The 18,036-nt window shown below is 34.3% G+C and overlaps 1 protein-coding gene across 7 annotated transcripts in view; it reads left to right on the top strand.

Moving 5' to 3' along the window:
• The window catches only part of CEP128 (centrosomal protein 128), a 390,964-nt gene that overhangs the window by 44,203 nt on the left and 328,725 nt on the right, over positions 1-18,036 (top strand). For all 7 annotated transcript variants that reach the window (XM_059373591.1, XM_059373593.1, XM_059373587.1 and 4 more), the window contains one exon: positions 3,569-3,685. In XM_059373591.1, coding sequence (XP_059229574.1) covers positions 3,569-3,685 — 117 coding nt within the window. The remainder of the gene's footprint in view (positions 1-3,568; positions 3,686-18,036) is intronic.

An 18,036-nucleotide genomic window follows, 5' to 3' on the forward strand; every position in this document is an offset into this window, starting at 1 on the left:
CCACTTAAAGATTGTTTCTTGAGGGGCTCCTGGGTGGCTCAGTGGGTTAACGCGTCTGCCTTTGGCTCAGGTCATGATTCCGGGGTCCTGGGATCGAGCCCCGTGTCGGGCTATCTCCTGGGCAGGGAGCCTGTTTACTCCTCTCTCTCTGCCTGCCTCTCTGCCTACTTGTGATCTCTGTCAAATAAATAAATAAAATCTTAAAAAAAAAAATTGTTTCTTGAATTTATAAAAATCATCCTATATTGGAGTATTTGCCATAGCATCTATTAGTAAAAATAAATGTTATCCCATTATCAGTAGGGTACTGATAGTAGGAATTATTGTAATCAATTAGGGAAAACTATGCATTTGTTACAAAAAAGGATGTGGATTTATTTGTTGTCATAGAAAGTTACCCATGATATGTCAATTGCCAAAAACTTATAAAATATTATGTATAACACCTCATTTTTATTTAAAGAAGTGAACTGGATATGTGTTTGACTAGTCATGCACATATGCAGAGAAAAATATACTATATTTATATATATATATTTATATATATACTATCAGTGTTTTTCTCCTCATGGGTGGTATTAGCAGATTGTATTTATTTCTTTTTATCATTCTTTATTACTTATTATTTTTTTTTTTTAATTTTTTTTTTTTAAAGTTTTTTTTTTTTTTTTTTTTTTAAATTTTTTTTTTTTTTTTTTAAAGGCAGGCAGAGAGAGAGGAGGAGGAAACAGGCTCCCTGCCGAGCAGAGAGCCCGATGCGGGACTCGATCCCAGGACCCTGAGATCATGACCTGAGCCGAAGGCAGCGGCTTAACCCACTGAGCCACCCAGGCGCCCATTTATTACTTATTTTTAACTGTGGTAAAATTTACCATCATATCACTTTTTAAAAGATTTTATTGACTTATTTGAGAGAAAGAAAGAGTTGGGGTGGAGAGGCACAGAGGGAGAAGGAGAAGCAGACTTCCCACTGAGCAGGGAGCCAGACCCCAGGGCTTGATCGCAGGACTCTGGGATCCTGACCTGGACCTAAGGCAGATGCCTAACTGACTAAGCCATCCCGGTACTCCTCATTTTTTTTTTTAAAGATTTATTTTTAAGCTTTAGTTTAAGTTGAGAGAGAGGGAGAGAGAGAGAGAGAGAGCACCTGAGTTGTGGGGGATGAGAGAGGAGAGTGAGTCTTAAGCAGATTCCTCGCTGAGCGCAAGGCCCAATGTCAGGCTTGATCTCACAACCCATGAGATCCAAACATGAGCAAAGACTAAGCATCTGATGCTGAAACAACTGTGGCACTGGCTAGGCGACCCTATCACTGTATCACTTTTAAATGTTAAGTAGTGTTATGCACATTCACTGTTTCAGAACACTTTTTACCTTGCAAAACTGAAACTACACCCATTAAGCAACAGCTTTCTGTGATACCCTTTTTCCAGTTCCTGGACATCACCTTTCAACTTTCTGTCTCTATAACTTTGACTACTCCAGGTATCTCATTTAAGTGGAATGATACAGTATATTTGTTTATTTGTGCATTGGCTTATTTCACTTAGCATAGTGTCTCCAAAGTTTATCCATTTGTAGCATGGGTAAGAAGTTTGTTCCTTTTTGAGACTGGATAATACTCCATTGTATGTGTAACCACATTTGGTTGATCCATTTATCTGTCAGCGGACACTTGGGTTGCTTCCATCTTTTGGCTCTTATGAATAATGCTGCTGTAAACATGCGTCTACAAATATCTCTTCAAGACCCTCTTTCAATTCTTTTGGGTATATGCCTAGAAATGGAATTGCTTGTAACTCTATTTTCAATTTTTTAAAATAATCAACATTGTTTTCCATATAATCTGTACAATTTTATATTCCTACTAAACTAACAGTGTACCAGGGTTCCACTTTCTCTCCAACACTTATTTCCTGTTTTTTTTGGTTTTGTTTGTTTTTGGTAGCAGCCACCCTAATGAGTTTGAGATGATCCTGTATTTTTTTTTTCTGATAAGTTTTGCTATTAATTACTTTTTAAAAATTAATTATTTTTATTAACATAGGAAGTGTTACTTGCCCCTGGGGTATAGGTCTGTGTATAGGCTTACACACATCACGGCACTCACCATATCACATACCTTCCCCAATGTTTATAACCCAACCACCCTCTCCATTCGCTATTAATTACTTTTTATATTCAGAGTGAACTATAAAGGTATTTATTTCCATTTTGTAAAAATTGCATAAATTAACAACCTTTTATTTTTTAGTATTTCTCCAATATTATTTACTTATACAGCAGGTACTACATTTATTTCGATGCAGTTGTAAATTATTTATTGGGGTATTAAAGTTGATTACTATGATAAATCAGAAGCTTGATGATGAACGGTATTTTGAGTTTTTAGTAAAACACTATCAGAGTAAATATCTTAATTGTTTTTAAGCAATAAAAGGTAGAAAACCAAGAATTTTCATTCTTAGTAAATATTAGCTGCTAATTTTTTTTGATAGAATATCAAAAAATATTTTTGATTTTTTGGATTTTTTGATTTTTTAATATTTTGATTTTCAGGTTTTTTAATTAATTAAACTTATGTTTACCAGCATCATTTTAAAAAATTGATTTGATGTATAATTTATCATAAAGTTAACCTGCTTTATGTGCACAATTCAATGCTTTTTAGCAAATGTACTGAGTTGTGTAATCATCACCATGGTCCAGTTTAGAACATTTCTGTTGCCCTAGTAAGACTCCTTGTGACCAGGACCCTTCTGGCTGTATAGAATTGTTAGCAAAAGATTTCTTATTACAGGGCTATGTTTATTGCTTCTCTTAAATGAACCCAAATGTCTTTTATCCTCCCGTAGCTTCCTGCATGAAATATGCACATCATCAAATAGGTAAATTTTATTTAGGGGACTGTATGGTGATATGCATGAAATGTATTTGAATTTGTACAACTTTTAGCAAGGAAGATCTTGCATCAGAGAAAACATTCTTTTATGTTTATTTTAGAGAGTCCCAATTAAACATTTTTCTGTTTGACTTTAGTTTTTGATCTTTTACAGCTGGTTTATTTTCTGTAGATCACAGTAGAAAAGATTGACAAGCTAATGAAAAACACATTTAATTATTTGCTGCTCATCGACATCAAAACTTTTCTAGGCAGGTCATGTTATAGAAAATTAAAATGAAAAAGAACTAAATAGAACAGTTTATCATTAATAGAATAAAAAATGCTGTCTTGGCAAACTTGGTATTTCCCTTCTACTTCACCAGAGGGCACTCTTTTCTAGTATATTTTAATTCTGATCTATTGAATTATTTTACTTTGAAAGATTTAAGTCTTTTATTGGGATCCAGGTTTGGATTATTTAGAGGCTAATGATTGTTTTCTTTTGTAACTTTCAGTCCATTTTTTTGGTGAGCTGTTTTATAATAGCATTAAAAAGAACACTATAAGCAAGACATTTTTAAATGCTTAGGTGGTAGTGTATCTGGCATAAAATATCTCTTCAGTATATTCTCTTTTTGCCTAACAGCTCTGTAATGTCACTGTTTTTTGTCTCTTCATGTTAAGGTTTCAGATCGGGTGGAACGACGGCTTCAGGAGATAGAAAGAGAGATGCGCACAGAACGAGAGCTGGTGGAAAAACGTCAGGATCAGCTGGGAGTTATTTCTTTGCAGCTACAGGAGGTTTGTGAAAAAAACTTTCTCAGAATGTAAATCTTGAGTTCGGATAGTTTGGATACTTATTTAGCCACTGTTAAAATTGTTAGAGTTCCTTGGTCATTGCATGTATATTTCAGTGCATCTGAGAAGTATAGCATGTACATTATCTAGTTCAGTGTGTGAAGATAGCCCTATCTGGTTCAAACCCAAAGTCTACTGCTTGCTGGCTGTGGTGACCTTGGGCAAATTCCTTCGCTTTTCTAGGCCATTTCCTCTGTGGAAAATGGAAATAGTAATAGTATTTACCTAATCATGTTGGTGTGAGGATAAATGAGTTAATGCTTGTAAAGCACTTAATATCTGGCATGTGCTCAAAAATGTTAACTGAAAGTATGATTACTATGATCAATTTTCCTTGGCGTGAACTAGACCTCAGGGGTCAGCGAACTATGGCCACTGGGCCAAATGTGGCCCATTGCCTAGTTTTTGTAAATAAAGTTTTATTGGAACACAGCCCTTCGTTCATTTACTGTTTGTAGGTGGTCTTTTGACACTGTGGCAGCACTGAGGAGTTGTTAAAAGAGACCATATATCCCACAAAGGCTAAAGTATTGACTTTCTGGTCCTTTTATAGAAGGTTTGCCAACCCCTGGACTAGACTATAGTCATACCATTCCAAAACTGAGATCGCTTACCTTTTAGGTACTTTTTTTATTTTGAAATTTCAGATTTAGGAGGAAGTTGAAAAATTAGAACAAAGGATTTCTGTATACCCTTTACTTAGATCGCTCCAATATTCACATTTTATATGTATGTTATAATAATAATAATAATAATAATAATGTATAAGTTGCATATTACATATACATAATTTTCTGAGCTAGTTGCAGATGTGATGTAAATACTTCTACACCTGAATAATATTGTATGTATATTCTCTTCATTCTCTTCCTTAATCATAGGAATTTAATACTGGATTAATACTATGATATAATCTATAGTTTTTATTCACATTTAGCCACTAACATCCTTTTCTGGTCCAGGGTATATACTACAGGGTCACATACTGCGTTTGACCATTGTTTCTCTTTAGTCTCCTTTGATCTGGAACAGTTTTTTCAGTTTTTCTTTGTCATTTATGACCTTGACAACTTTGCAGAGTACTGGCCAGTCACTTTGTAGAAATCTTGCATTTTGGTTTGTTGATGCTGTCTCATGACTAAATCCAGATTCAGGTGACGGATTTTTGGCAGGAAATGCAGAGAATTGGTGTTGCATTCTTCCCAGGGTATCTTATTAGAAAGCATATAAGGCATCCCATTACTGGTGAAAGCTGAACATTTGGTTAAAGTGTTGTCTGCCAAATTTCTCCACTGTAAATCTTAATAGTATGCCTTTTTAAGTATTTACTTTATGTGGAGATTCTTTGAAACTTGAAAATAGCTTATTATCCCATTTTCACCCATAGATTTTAACATCTGTTAATATTCTTTCATGAAACAGTTATTACTATAAGTGATGCTAAATAGTGTTTCTTTTTTTTAACACATTCTATTGCTTTTTCTGTATTTATTAATTGGATTCATACTGTGAGGAAAGGCTTTGCTTTTTCCTTTTATTAATTAATGGTGTAGATTTGTAAATTTCATTGTATTATGTTGGTTATGTTTTATTACTATCATTATAGAAAATTGATTTGTTGAAATTCCTTTATTTTTTATTTTTTTTAAAGATTTTATTTATTTATTTGACAGAGAGAGAGAGAGAGAGAGAGAGAGAGATTACAAGTAGACAGAGAGGCAACCAGAGAGATAGGGGGAAGCAGGCTCCCTGCTGAGCAGAGCGTCCAATGTGGGGCTCCATCCCAGGATCCTGGGATCATGATCTGAGCCAAAGGCAGAGGCTTAACCCACTGAGCCACCCAAGCGCCCTGAATTTCCTTTAAATGTGTCTTAGATCTATACATAAAGTATAAAAAATTGAGACAAAACAAAAGATTTTAAAAAGGATTTCTTTTTCTTTTACAAAATGATTTTCTCTAAAAGTGGTATTCTATAAATGCATGTATATGTGCTTGAAGATCATTGACCCTTATAAATTGGAGGATTAAAAAAAATTTTTTTAATTGTTAGGAGATACTGCCAATTGAAAACTAGGTGCAAAAATGGCAACCCTGAAATTATAATGTAAGCAATAGAAAATCTACTTTTGTTTTCTAAAATTCCATTTTCCTCTATTTCACAAAAGGAGGCATACCCTTGTTAGTAGGTAATTACTTTGAGGAGGATACTTTGTTGAATAATTAGATACAGCATGTGGGTAGCCTTCTTTTTTAAACCTTGATTTTTATACATTTGTTCTCAAAGTAAATTGCATCTGGTGAGCATAAGAATAGACAATTGTTCTTTTTTGCAAGAGAAAATTAGAGAAATTTTCCATACTTATTTTCTTCTTTCTTTGCAGAATGCATAAAATTACAAAGAGGGAGAGTAAGATTGCTTCCCATCCCTGTTCTTGAGAAACCAGAGCCTGAATATTTGCATTGTAATTGTCAGTTTGACTAAAAGCTTGAGCTGTGATTTAGAATTTCATCTCTGACAATACAGTAGAGGATCGCTATTGATAAGAAATGTTTAATTTCATATTTTGTCACTTTAATATAAGTGGTGACCCATATGCTTTTAAAAGGTGGTTTTTGGATTAAACAGTGCAGTGGAAGCTGGAAAGGATTAATATAGGCTGATATGTTTTCCTTCTCCCAAGTTAAGTGGCTTAGGCTGATCTGGAAAGGTCATGTTTAAGGAGAGGAAACACTTTGCTTTCTTTTCAATATTAAAAAATACTTTTGCAAATACTTATACTGTATGATGATAGTAATTGATATATTTTGTTTCTGGCTATGGTGAGAAAAATGAATTTTTAGATGAGTAAGGAGATCTGGACTTTTAGCCACTGTGTTCTTCTGCCTCCCTTAAAGCTATATATAGTTCAATGTTAGTGAAAATTAGGACATTTAAAAATTGTTAAGAGATTAGAAGTATTCATTAAAAATTCCAGGATATCAGCGATTTCTAGGTATAATGTCGTATTATGGGGAGGCAGTGTGTACTTTTGGCTAAAACTTGCTTCCTTTTAGTGATCTAATGAGGTCCTTAGGTCCTTGGAGCTTTATCTGTTCCCATTTAATGAAAAGTACAGTATTAATCATTGGAAATTGGTTGAGGAACAGCCACTCTCCTCTTCCTATTTAGTGGTCTTAAGGAATTTTGCACTCTTTAATGAGTTGATCTATGTTTTTTCCCTTTTGTGGTCTAAGCAGGAAGGCTATGGACACTCTGTAAACTGCTTCCTTGAGTCTCAACTAACTAGTCACGTGCTTCTGATGTCACATGAATGTCAGATTTTCTTAACTTGGTAAGGATCTTCAACTGGCCTTCAGACTAAATTGAATATTTTATCTTTGTCTTCATTTGAATGACTTAAAATGAAGTACACGAGATAAATGGTGGGTGCATATTTGTATATGCCTTTCAGAACATTTCATAGAATATTAAAGTGCTAGTTCTCCCACTTACTCCCACCAGTAATATGCCATGCTTGCTAGTGATTTAGGGTAAATCAGGTGCCTCAAGGTTGTAGGTACTTCATGGAGAAGTTTATGGGGAAGTTGAAGAATGGAATCTTAATTGAAGATGGTGAAGATTAGTAGGGGATTGGTACTTGTAAGATGGGTGCTCAGCTCAGTGGTTTTCAGTCTGTACATCTATGAGAAAACAGATTATGTGAGCCTCATCAATAATGTTAAAGCCTTGTACAGAAAAGTTAAAACAATAGATTTTTTTCCCGATATTTTTCTTCATCTTTTGGCATCTATACCAATTGTGAAAAGCCTAATGAAGAAATGCTATTTGTTCCTTCCCAGAAGTGTCACTGTGGCTCCAGAGATGCTGAGTAATATGGATACTTCACCTAAGAAAAACTTTGGGAACAGTTTATAAATGTATTTAGTTTGAACTCATTAAGGGAGAAGCTTCTAAGGAAGCCAAGAATGTATTCCTAATGTCCTCTTAATGGCTTTAGCATTTCCCTTGAGACCTCTGTGTCATTTCAGAGGAGAATCTAGTCAGGCATATGTTCTAAGGTGTCCTTATTACCCCTTCCTTTAGAGACTCCCCTGCTTGGCTTGGATTGACCAGGAGACCTTTCTGAGGCTGGTAGATTTTGGACTTCACTTATCTTCCCAAGGCTGAATTGTATAACTTTTGCTTGGCACTTTACCCTTCTGTTTCCATAGTCAGTGCCCCGATATTTTCACATACAAGTATCCCCTTCCCCACTGATGTTACTTGATGCCTTTTAAATAAATGCCCCTTAAATCACTCTGACATTGACCAGCCCAATAAGCCTCCCTGGGCTTTGAGAAAGACCATTAGACCATACAATTCAATGGGAGTTTAAAGTACAAGCTCCGTGGAAAGCATGAGGGAGGCCCAGAAAATGCACATTATTTTCCTAGTCCTTGGGACATGAGTTCTAGAATGTGGTCCTTTTGAGGCTTGGGTGACCAGGTGGGATGTAGTAAGCACTGAGTAACACAGTTGGGGGGACATGCAATGACATTCAGACTACCAACGGCATGAAAGTAGAGTATCACAATAGGACAACTACACATGTGCTATTCTGTAGGAAAATGTGTGTAGCTAGGGAAAATTCTAGAACTCTTCCTCTATTGTTTATTCTTTATGGGGTGGAGCTCTATGTGTAGGTTAAGTCTGAGCCTTAATTTAAGTCCTGGTTTTTATTCTTTTAATAAACTCTAATCCCATTAACTAGTTTGCTCTTTTTGCAATGATGGGAAGCAGGCTCCCCGCTGAGCAGAGAGCCTGATGTGGTGCTGGATCCCAGGACCCTAAGACCATGAACTGAGCTGAAGGCAGAGGCTTAACCCACTGAGCCACCCAGGTGCCCCTCTAGTGATCTATTTAACATGAGTTTTTTTTTTCCCCCCAGGTTATTACAAATTACTATTTCTTGATATTTAATTGTATTCTTTTTGAACACTTTGCATTTTTAACATTTCACATAGCATGTACTTAATAAATATTTGTCAAATGCATTAAGTAGTGACCATGTTCATACATTGTTTTGATCCACTGTTTTAGTTTTATTTCTTACATAATTCTTTTAACATTTTTATTAGGTAATTTAATATGAAAAGTATTTATTCATACATAATTTAAATGTATAACTAAATGTGATCATATCATAAATGCTCATACATTCTCTTTTTAATGCAGCTTTTGTTTTATTTGCTTGGCTTATTCCCCCCCCCCCCCCCCCCCAATTCTTATGTATTCTCTGATCATCAACCATTAACCCCATTCCCTAAGAAAAAGGAACCAGTGTGAACAGCCTGGTAGATTGATCCCTTTATATTTTCCTTAATCATTACTCTTAATTATCCTAGACAGATGTATATGGGCCATTTATGCCTTTGCATATATAGGACTTTTTTGGTATGTTTCATTTTAATAAAATGAGATCACATTTTACACACACACATGCACACACAATTCTGCTTTTTGCTTTTACCTCTCACCAGTACTTTCTGGAAATTCCTTGAACTAGCTTATGTGGTTCTAACAATCTTTTATTACCAGAGATGAATTTTTATTATAATAGAGGCTATCAGATTATTTTTTCCAAAAGGTTCTAACCTTTTACATTTCTGTTAGTAAAATGGTTGAAAATGGCACTTTTCCCTACATTCTCTTTAATTTTTGCCAGGCTTATGGGTATCAAGTGTTAACTCATTTTTATGTTTATTTGCATTTCTCTATTAGTGAATTTGAATATCTTTTCACATATTTTTTTTGGCAGTTTGCATTTGTGCCTGTGCAGATAGCTTGTTTATCATTTGCTCATTTGAAAATATTAGATTACTGTGTTTTCCCTCAGGAATTTTATTTTTTTAGTGGCATGAGGAAGGAATCTGTTATTTTTTTATGTGACTAATGAGTTGCCTCAGCATCATTTTTGAATAATTTGTCTTTCCTCTCTGATTTAAATGCCACTTCTGTTATATATCTAGTTTCCCATGGTAGCTCTCTGGTTCTATATGCTTTTCTATTGATCTGTTTGTCTACCCCTGAACTGATATCATTTTATCTCCATTATTATAGCTTTCATTATACTTTGGAAAATGATAATGAAAATCTCTTGTCATGTTCCTTGAAAAATCCTGCTGGCATTTTGATTGTAATTATACTGACTACATAGATTAATTTGAAGAGAGGTGTTTTCTAGTGTTCTTCAATAATGTTTTATAATTATATATAAAGGTCTTATTCATCTTTTGTTGGACTTATTCCTAAGTATCTTTCTATTGTGAATGGAATATTTTCTTTTATTACATCTCTGATTGGTTAGTTATAGTATATAGGAGTGTAATTCATTTTATGCATGGCTCTTGTATGCAGCAATTTTGCTTAGTGATCTTATTTTATAATTTGTTAGCAGCTTTCATGTATTACTATCATGTACTATATATACTGTGTAGATAATAATATATGAAATGGAAGGCAATTTATTCTTTAACTTTATAATTCTTTGTCGTTGCTTTATTGTATTGGCTAGAAACTTAAGTGCAATGTCGACTAGAAATAAAGAGCAAGAATTCTTGCTTTTTTCCTGTTTTTATAGGGATGCTTCTAAACTGTTAATCCTGTTGCATGTGTTTGCTCCTGGTTTTTTCAATGCTGTTCTCTATCAGATTAAGAACATTGCCTTCTATTCCTAGATTTTGAAGAGTTGTGTTTGTTTCTTTAAAAAAAATCACAATGTGTTGTAGAATTTATCAAATACTCTTGGTGCTTGCTATATTTCTTTTTTGATATTGAAATATGGTTGACTTTATTAATCAATATTGACCCCTCCCAGCATTTATTTGGTTATAATGTATTATTTTTTATACATTGCTGAGTTAATTTGCTAGTGTTTTCTTAGGACTTTTATATTTCTATTAATGATTGAGGGCTTATAATTTTCTTTGTACTGCTCTTTTTGGTTTTAGAAGCAAGGTTATATTAGCCGCATAAAATGAATTAGGTAGATTCTTTTTCTCTTTTCTAGCTCTGTTTAAGAGAGGTACTGTCTATTTCTTGATTGTTTATTAAAACTCACCTATAAAACCATTTGTACCTTTTATCCTTTTAGTAGCTGAGGTTTTCAGTTTTTTTCTTTTTTGTTTGTTTGTTTTGGTCTGTGTAGCTTTTTATTTTTTAAAAAAAGTCAGTTTGGTAATTGATGATTTTTTGTTATCCATTTTGCCTGTATTTTGAAGTTAATTTTAAAAGCAATCATAGCCCTGATTTATTATTTTTAAATCTTGTTTTGAAGCTATATACTTTCTTGCTTAAATATTAGCTATTCCTTTTTCTCTACTAATTTTGCTAGACATGTGTTTATTAGTTTTCATTTTGATTAGCTTTATTAGTCCATCAACTTCTATTTTTAACTCTATTTTTTCTTCCTTTTTTGTTTTTAGGATTGCTCTGTTTCAGTTTTTAGATTTACAAGTTGAAACACTAGCTGATTTTTCTTTTAAAAATTACTGTGAATTTATCACTAAATTACCATATATTTTGATATGCTGTTCTTTTTTGGTGGTTTATTTCTAAATCTTTTATAGTTTCTTCTGACTTTCTCTGTAACTTAAGACTTACTTAGGAATGCCTTTGAAAAATCCAAATGTGTGTATTCTTACTTAACTCTTTTTATTATTAATTTTTAATTCCTTTGAAATTTGTTGAAACTTCCATTTTGACACCTGGTACCATGATCAGTTTTTTGGGCAGATATTATGAGTACAAAAATTTAACACATTTTCAGTTTAGCATATGGCACACATACATGCACACTCCTATAATTTAGTAAGTCAAGTTAGTAAATTTTGTTGTTCTGTTCTTTTGTGTTCTATTAAATATGTCCGTCTAGAACCTCTCAGTATAAGGATTGTTAATTTCTCTCTGTGATTTTTTTTACTAGTTGTTTTTTATTTTTAATTTTGTTCTATTTTGTGTCTGTTTCATGGATATGAATTAATTACTTCTTGGTCAAGTATTTTTTAATCTGTAGTGTTCCTCGTGATATTAGCATTCTTTTGAGTTACTGTCTTGGCATATGATTTTTCAGCTATATTTTAATCCTTACTTTGTAACTTATTTTTTTATGCTTTTTCTTATAAACACCTTACAGTTGGACTTTAAAACTATCATTTGATAAATTATGACTTTTTTAATGGCTGGGTTAGTCACTTTTTCTTAAAATTATTGATGCATTTGGAAATGTTTTTATCCTTTTGTTTTTTTAACATCTTTTCTTTTTTTGTTGTCCTCCCCCCCTTTTTTTTTTTGTTTTCTACTGGATTGAAATGTGTTATATATTCATTTTTATACTTCTGGCTTTTGTTATATTTCCATTTTTTAAATGGTTTTTCTCAAATTTAAAAATTGCATCTATAACTACAAATTGTTCTAAGAAATCTGTGCTCTAAGCACAGTGATTTCCTCTCGTGTCTCACATGAACACTTTCTTCAGACCCTCAGCAAACTTACATCTTTCTTATCCTTTGGGTTTAATTGTTGCCATCTCTTCAGAGAGAACTGCCCTGCCCCTCCCTTTTCTAAAATAGCTCTTTTCTGAAATGCCTGGGTGGCTTATTTGGTTGAGCCAAACTAAATAAAAAACCTAGACTCTCGATTTTGGCCCAGGTCATGATCTCAAAGTCCTGAGATCAAAAAAAAAAAAAAAAAATAAGAAAGAAAAGAAAAAAAAAAGTCCTGAGATCAAGCCCTGAGAGGAGTTCTGTGCTCAGCAGGGAGTCTGTTTGAAATTTTCTCCCTCTGCCCCTCCCCACCAAAATAAATACAAGCAACTAAAAAAAAAAAAAAAATAGCTCTTTTCTGTCCCATTGTTTTCTATCAGATCATATTACTTTATCTTTTCATAGCACTTAACACCATCTATAACTGTATATTTGTTTATGTTATTGTATGACTTTCCCACCAAAATGGGACTGCTGTTGGCAAGAACTTTGTCCATCTCACCTGTTTTCTGGGGCATGTAATTCAGTGTTTATCCCACTGCAGAGAGTCTGTTAATAGTTGTTGAAGAAATTCCCATTGTTTTCACATGTAAGTGACCACTTGGTTGAATGTTGTTACACACTTGGTTAAAAAAACAAACTTTTTTTCTCTCTCAAAGATTTGTCTGTGTTGTATTATCCTACTGCTCTTATTTCTGCTAAGAAAGTGAATGTTAACAAATTTTAACCTCTTTGAAGTTGAATAGGCAGCAGTTTAAATGATTTAACTGAAATCCTACAAGCATTCTTCAAGAATTAAGGCAACCACAATTAAATTTTAACTTTTAAAAAGAGTATTTTGATATGGTACTTTACTGTTTTTCACATTATTTTGGGAATTTAGGACAGCTAAATTTCTGATTTCTTAGTGCCTAACAGACAAAGTTAGAAAAAAAAAATTAGACTAGAACTGCTCAGATACATGAATTCTGAAAGTAATATCTCTTTAAAATATTAGTTATGGATTTCTGAAAGTGTTAATTCAACTGTGAGGATATGAATGAACCAACACCTTATGGTGTTGTTCCCATTATGGGTCAATATCAAAGGCTGATTGAATTTGATTTGGAGACATAGCAAATAATGGACAGAAAAGACTTAAGAGATACAGGTTTTTCCTTTGTAATTTTTGGAATGTTTGAAAATTCTTTTAATATGTTTCATAATTTATACTTACATGTTTCAAATTTAGATAAAAGTCTTAGGAGAGTACTTAGAAATAGGGAATTACTACATATTTTTGGCCACTAGTCGTCAGTGTTGAACTATCAATTGTGACCCAGCAGGCATCCTTCATTAAAGTCGCTAAATTATCTTGGAAAATGATGATAACATATATATATCTCAACTATTAGGACTCCCTGAAAGTGTACTTGGCACAAGCATTGCAACTGAAAAAGAATATAATTATCTAGCTATTGCTATTTGGAAATTTAAATTTGAAACAGTGTTGCTTTCTACAGTTGAAAAATAAAATATGACACACTGAGTACTATGTAATAAGACATCTGTTATATTTAACACTAAAGCTGTCATTTTTATGCCTTTTTGTTGGAGTTTCTTTCATTCTTCATATTTAGGGTTACAATTCTTCCTTCTTTCCTCTCTCCTCCTTCTGTGGAAAAGATCTTTTTACATATAGTAAAACAGTTAGAGACTCTAATTTGATTTGAGAGTTTCTGTCACTGGAATCATGTATTCCCATGCCCTTGTCTGTGGTTCATGTATCTAATCTATGCAGCAATGTCCCAAAGATACTTTCTCTACATTTTTATTTTATATAGATGCAAACTTTTTCCAGTTATCATTTTCTTTTCCTTAATCATCACTGCCTTTGTACCTTGTCGTCCACCCAATCCAGGAACAGTCATTTTCAACTGGCATTCTATGTTGATTTCCCTTTGTGTGGTCTTGTTTGTGTCTCTTTCACCTGATACAAAGTATTTTTTTGTAGCTATATGATTCCTTGCATTTCTGGTTGATTTACATTTGTGTTTAGTACCATAGATAGATCTCTCTCTCTCTCTCTCTCTTTTTTTTTAAACCTGAAGCTGTGGTATTACTTATTACTCAAGAAATAAGAAGTTGCTTAGGTTTTTCTAACATCACTTACAGTCAAGTTAAAACACTATTTACACGTGTAATCTTATGTCATCATTCCATGGGCTTATTTGGCAAGGAGAAAAAGTTGTTCAGTTTCCTATTTTTCATCTGGGATTGAGATCCTGAAGCACTGTTAGCTAGTATCAGACTTGGATGGGAATCAAGTTAGAGTGGTACTGTGATTTAAAGCCACAAAGCCTGGGCAGACTTGGGTTGCTGAAGCTCCATTTCCTGTTCTTTCCCCTCCTGACCTGGGAACTTGTAAAGAAGGTGCTAAATTATGTCTTTTTGTGTGGTTCAGCCTAGTAAGCTCCTATGATTTATTTCTTCTAAGAGGATGGATGCTCATCTTGATGACAAAAGGAATGTTAACTTTATATTTAAAAAATTTTATGTGGTTCCTTTATGTTCTCCCCTTTACCATTTCTCTCATCCTTCACATCATTAAATTCTGTCAGTTCTATTTATTTATTTTTTAAAGATTTTATTTATTCACTTTAGATGGAGAGAGAGAAAGAGAGCAAAGAGGAAGAGCAGGGGAAGTGGGGCAAGCAGACTCCATGCTAAGTGGATACGGGGTCTGGTCCCATGACTTTGACATCATAATCTGAGCCAAAATTAAGACTTGGGTGCTTAATCAACTAAGCCGTCCAGGCACTGCATCAGCAATAAAAAAAAGAAATTAAAGAAATGTTTTTTGGGGCGCCTGGGTGGCTCAGTGGGTTAAGCTGCTGCCTTCGGCTCAGGTCATGATCTCAGGGTCCTGGGATTGAGTCCCGCATCGGGCTCTCTGCTCAGCAGGGAGCCTGCTTCCCTCTCTCTCTCTCTCTGCCTGCCTCTCCATCTACTTGTGATTTCTCTCTGTCAAATAAAATACAATAAAAAAATTAAAAAAAAAAAAGAAATGTTTTCTGAATTGATCACTCCTCACCCCTTCTATTGCTACTATTCTCATCTATCTTCCTGTCTCTATTTTCTCCTGCTTGGGCTGGTGCAGTAGCCAGCCCCCTTGCTCCCATTCTTACCTTCCTTCAGTCTTTTCCCCACAGAATCAGATAGTGCCACATCATTCTTCAGAACCCTTCAGAGGTTTCTTTATCATATTCAGAATAAAATGTAAAGTCCTCAGCCTACAAGCCTCCTCACTTATGGTTCCTGCATACCCACTACCTTAATTCTCTGTCATTCTTGTCTACTCTAGGCCAACTAGGCTTGCCTTCTTGCTGTTCCACAGACATGTCAGGCACCCTCCTGCTTTTGGACATTTACACTTTCCATTTCCAGAGCCAGGAATTTTCAACTCTGGAAACAGTTGCTTTGCTGTTTACCCTCAAATCTTTCAGATCTTTCGGTAGGGGTTTCAGAGCTCTTCTTCAGCAAGGCCTTATTAACTATCCTTGGTAAACCCTTTCTTCACTCCTGTGCTCCCCACACTGCCTCACGCTCTTTTTTAATTTTTACTTTTTTATTAGCACTTTTCATTACCGGTCATCTGTCTGCCCCTGATCAGAATTCAGGCAGGCACATTGCTCACTGCTGTGTCTCCAGTACCTAGAGCTATGGCAGGCATGAAATAGGGGCCCAAGAAGTGTTTCTTGGAGGAAAGGGTGAATAAATATTGTCTACTCAATGTCTAGTCAGAACTATACATAGTAAAATATGCAGCCTATACCTTCGTGTACTTAGTGTATGACAGTTAATGTGCTGGGGACTGGAGATTTAATGGTACTTAAAACATGGTCTTGACTTTGAGGGACTCCCAGTTTAGCTGAGAAAGAAATGTTAACAGTCTCTGTAATTCACTAAGGGTGTTATTTCAGTTTTGAAATAGGCTTTACAGCAGCCCAGAGGGAAAATAGTTATCTCTTCTTGACCATTTGGGAAAATTTGGGTGGAAGAAGTGGCATTTTGCTGAGAGTTTGTGTTTTAAAATCATTTTGGGCATTTCTTTTAATGAGTGTGATTCTACCCCATTGCTTATTGCTGCATGATAAGCACTTTACCAATCCATGCCCGAAATAGATATTTAAATTCCTACTCACTATAGTTTTGATTTATAGTATTGTTCTCTTACTATTTTATACCATGTTGATTATTTTCATCTCTCTTTTATGTTTATTACCTATGGATTACTTATTTTTTTGCAAGGCTAAAGTTAAACACTTTTCTGTAAGGTTGTGAAAGAACTATTAATGTTACCATGCTGATAAAAAGGAAATAGATGGAGGAGAATGATTGTCTATTATGGGATTTGTATTTAAAAGCCGATTGAACACTATTTGGCACAGCTTGAAATGCGCAGGTCCAAGACCTTTCATGTTCTTCAATCTTCTTCCTTAGTCTTTTTCTTGATTTACCTCTTTGCATCCTACACCCCACCCCTGCTGCTTTAACCGGTAAGTCTGTTTTATTAGGCTTTGATCATTTCAGATGACACTAAAATCCTTTTAGTATTTTTTTTTTGTGGAAAATATTTTTTCCCCCAAAATTCCTTGTAAAAGAGAAGCTGGAAGAGATCTTATATGTTGTCTCTTTCAACCTTGTCCTCACTGAGAACCTGAATTTCCATTCACAGAGCAAACTTCCCATGTGGTTCATGCATATCATATAGACAGTTTCCACAAGCCATGTTCTCTTTCCTTTATTGGGAAATATTGATAGTAATTAATGGCTGGATTAAAGAATATTCCAGATCATATATTTCAGGAGCCTGCTCTTCAATATTGACAAAATAAAAGTTGAAAATCTAGAACTGTATCCTACATCGTAAGACAAGTAAAATGCCAAGTGTTAGCATGCTCGGGAAGGTTTTTGGGTTCCTTTGAGGGTTGCAGTTTTATGAGATGGTGTGTAGATGTCAGTTGTCCTGAGATTCTTAAAATCTCATTTCTGCGTAATACTTCTGTTATCTCTTCTTAGGCTTTTTACGTTATTAAAAAATATTACCTAAGGATATTAATTATTAAGTGTTTACAGTGTACTTTCTATCCCCTTTCACCTTTTCATTTCAACGACCTTTCTCCAAAATCCTCCAATGTATGTAACATATTTTTTATTATTCAAATGTTTTTGAATAAGGTGTATTTTTCAAAATACCTTCCTGGGTTGATCAGTTTGATTGTAGCTTCTTAGTTCCTACCTCACTGATGTTAGTCCTTATAGGATTTTTTTTGTTCTACTTTTTTCCTCCCTGATATTTGCTCTCTAGGTTCTTGAACAGTCCTTTCTTATTTTCTCCAAAATGGCCATTGTGGCCTCTGACTCCTTTCTTTATTTCACCTATTCTTGAAGCATGTGTGTAGATGTTCTTGTAAAGCACCTCAGAATCTCTTTGGAAATAGTTGAGGTTTGCATTAGGAATAAATACTCTTACTGCTGCTGTGAGTTGCATTTAAGTCTTGATACATTTTATGTTCATACCATATATGCCTAGATCTTAAAGTATTGTTTAAGCACATTTATTTTGCTGTGTGTACTTACTTGTTTTTGCTAATATTATCATTGTAAACTATAACAAATAAGGCTAGCATGAATCTGTGTGAGTCCCTTTGTGTAACAGTGTATGCAAATAGACATTTAATGCAGCTAATGCTATGATGATGATGAAAAATGTCTGTGCTCTTGTTGA

This window comes from Mustela nigripes, chromosome 13 (assembly GCF_022355385.1).
Source record: "Mustela nigripes isolate SB6536 chromosome 13, MUSNIG.SB6536, whole genome shotgun sequence".
Classification (NCBI taxonomy): domain Eukaryota; kingdom Metazoa; phylum Chordata; class Mammalia; order Carnivora; family Mustelidae; genus Mustela; species Mustela nigripes.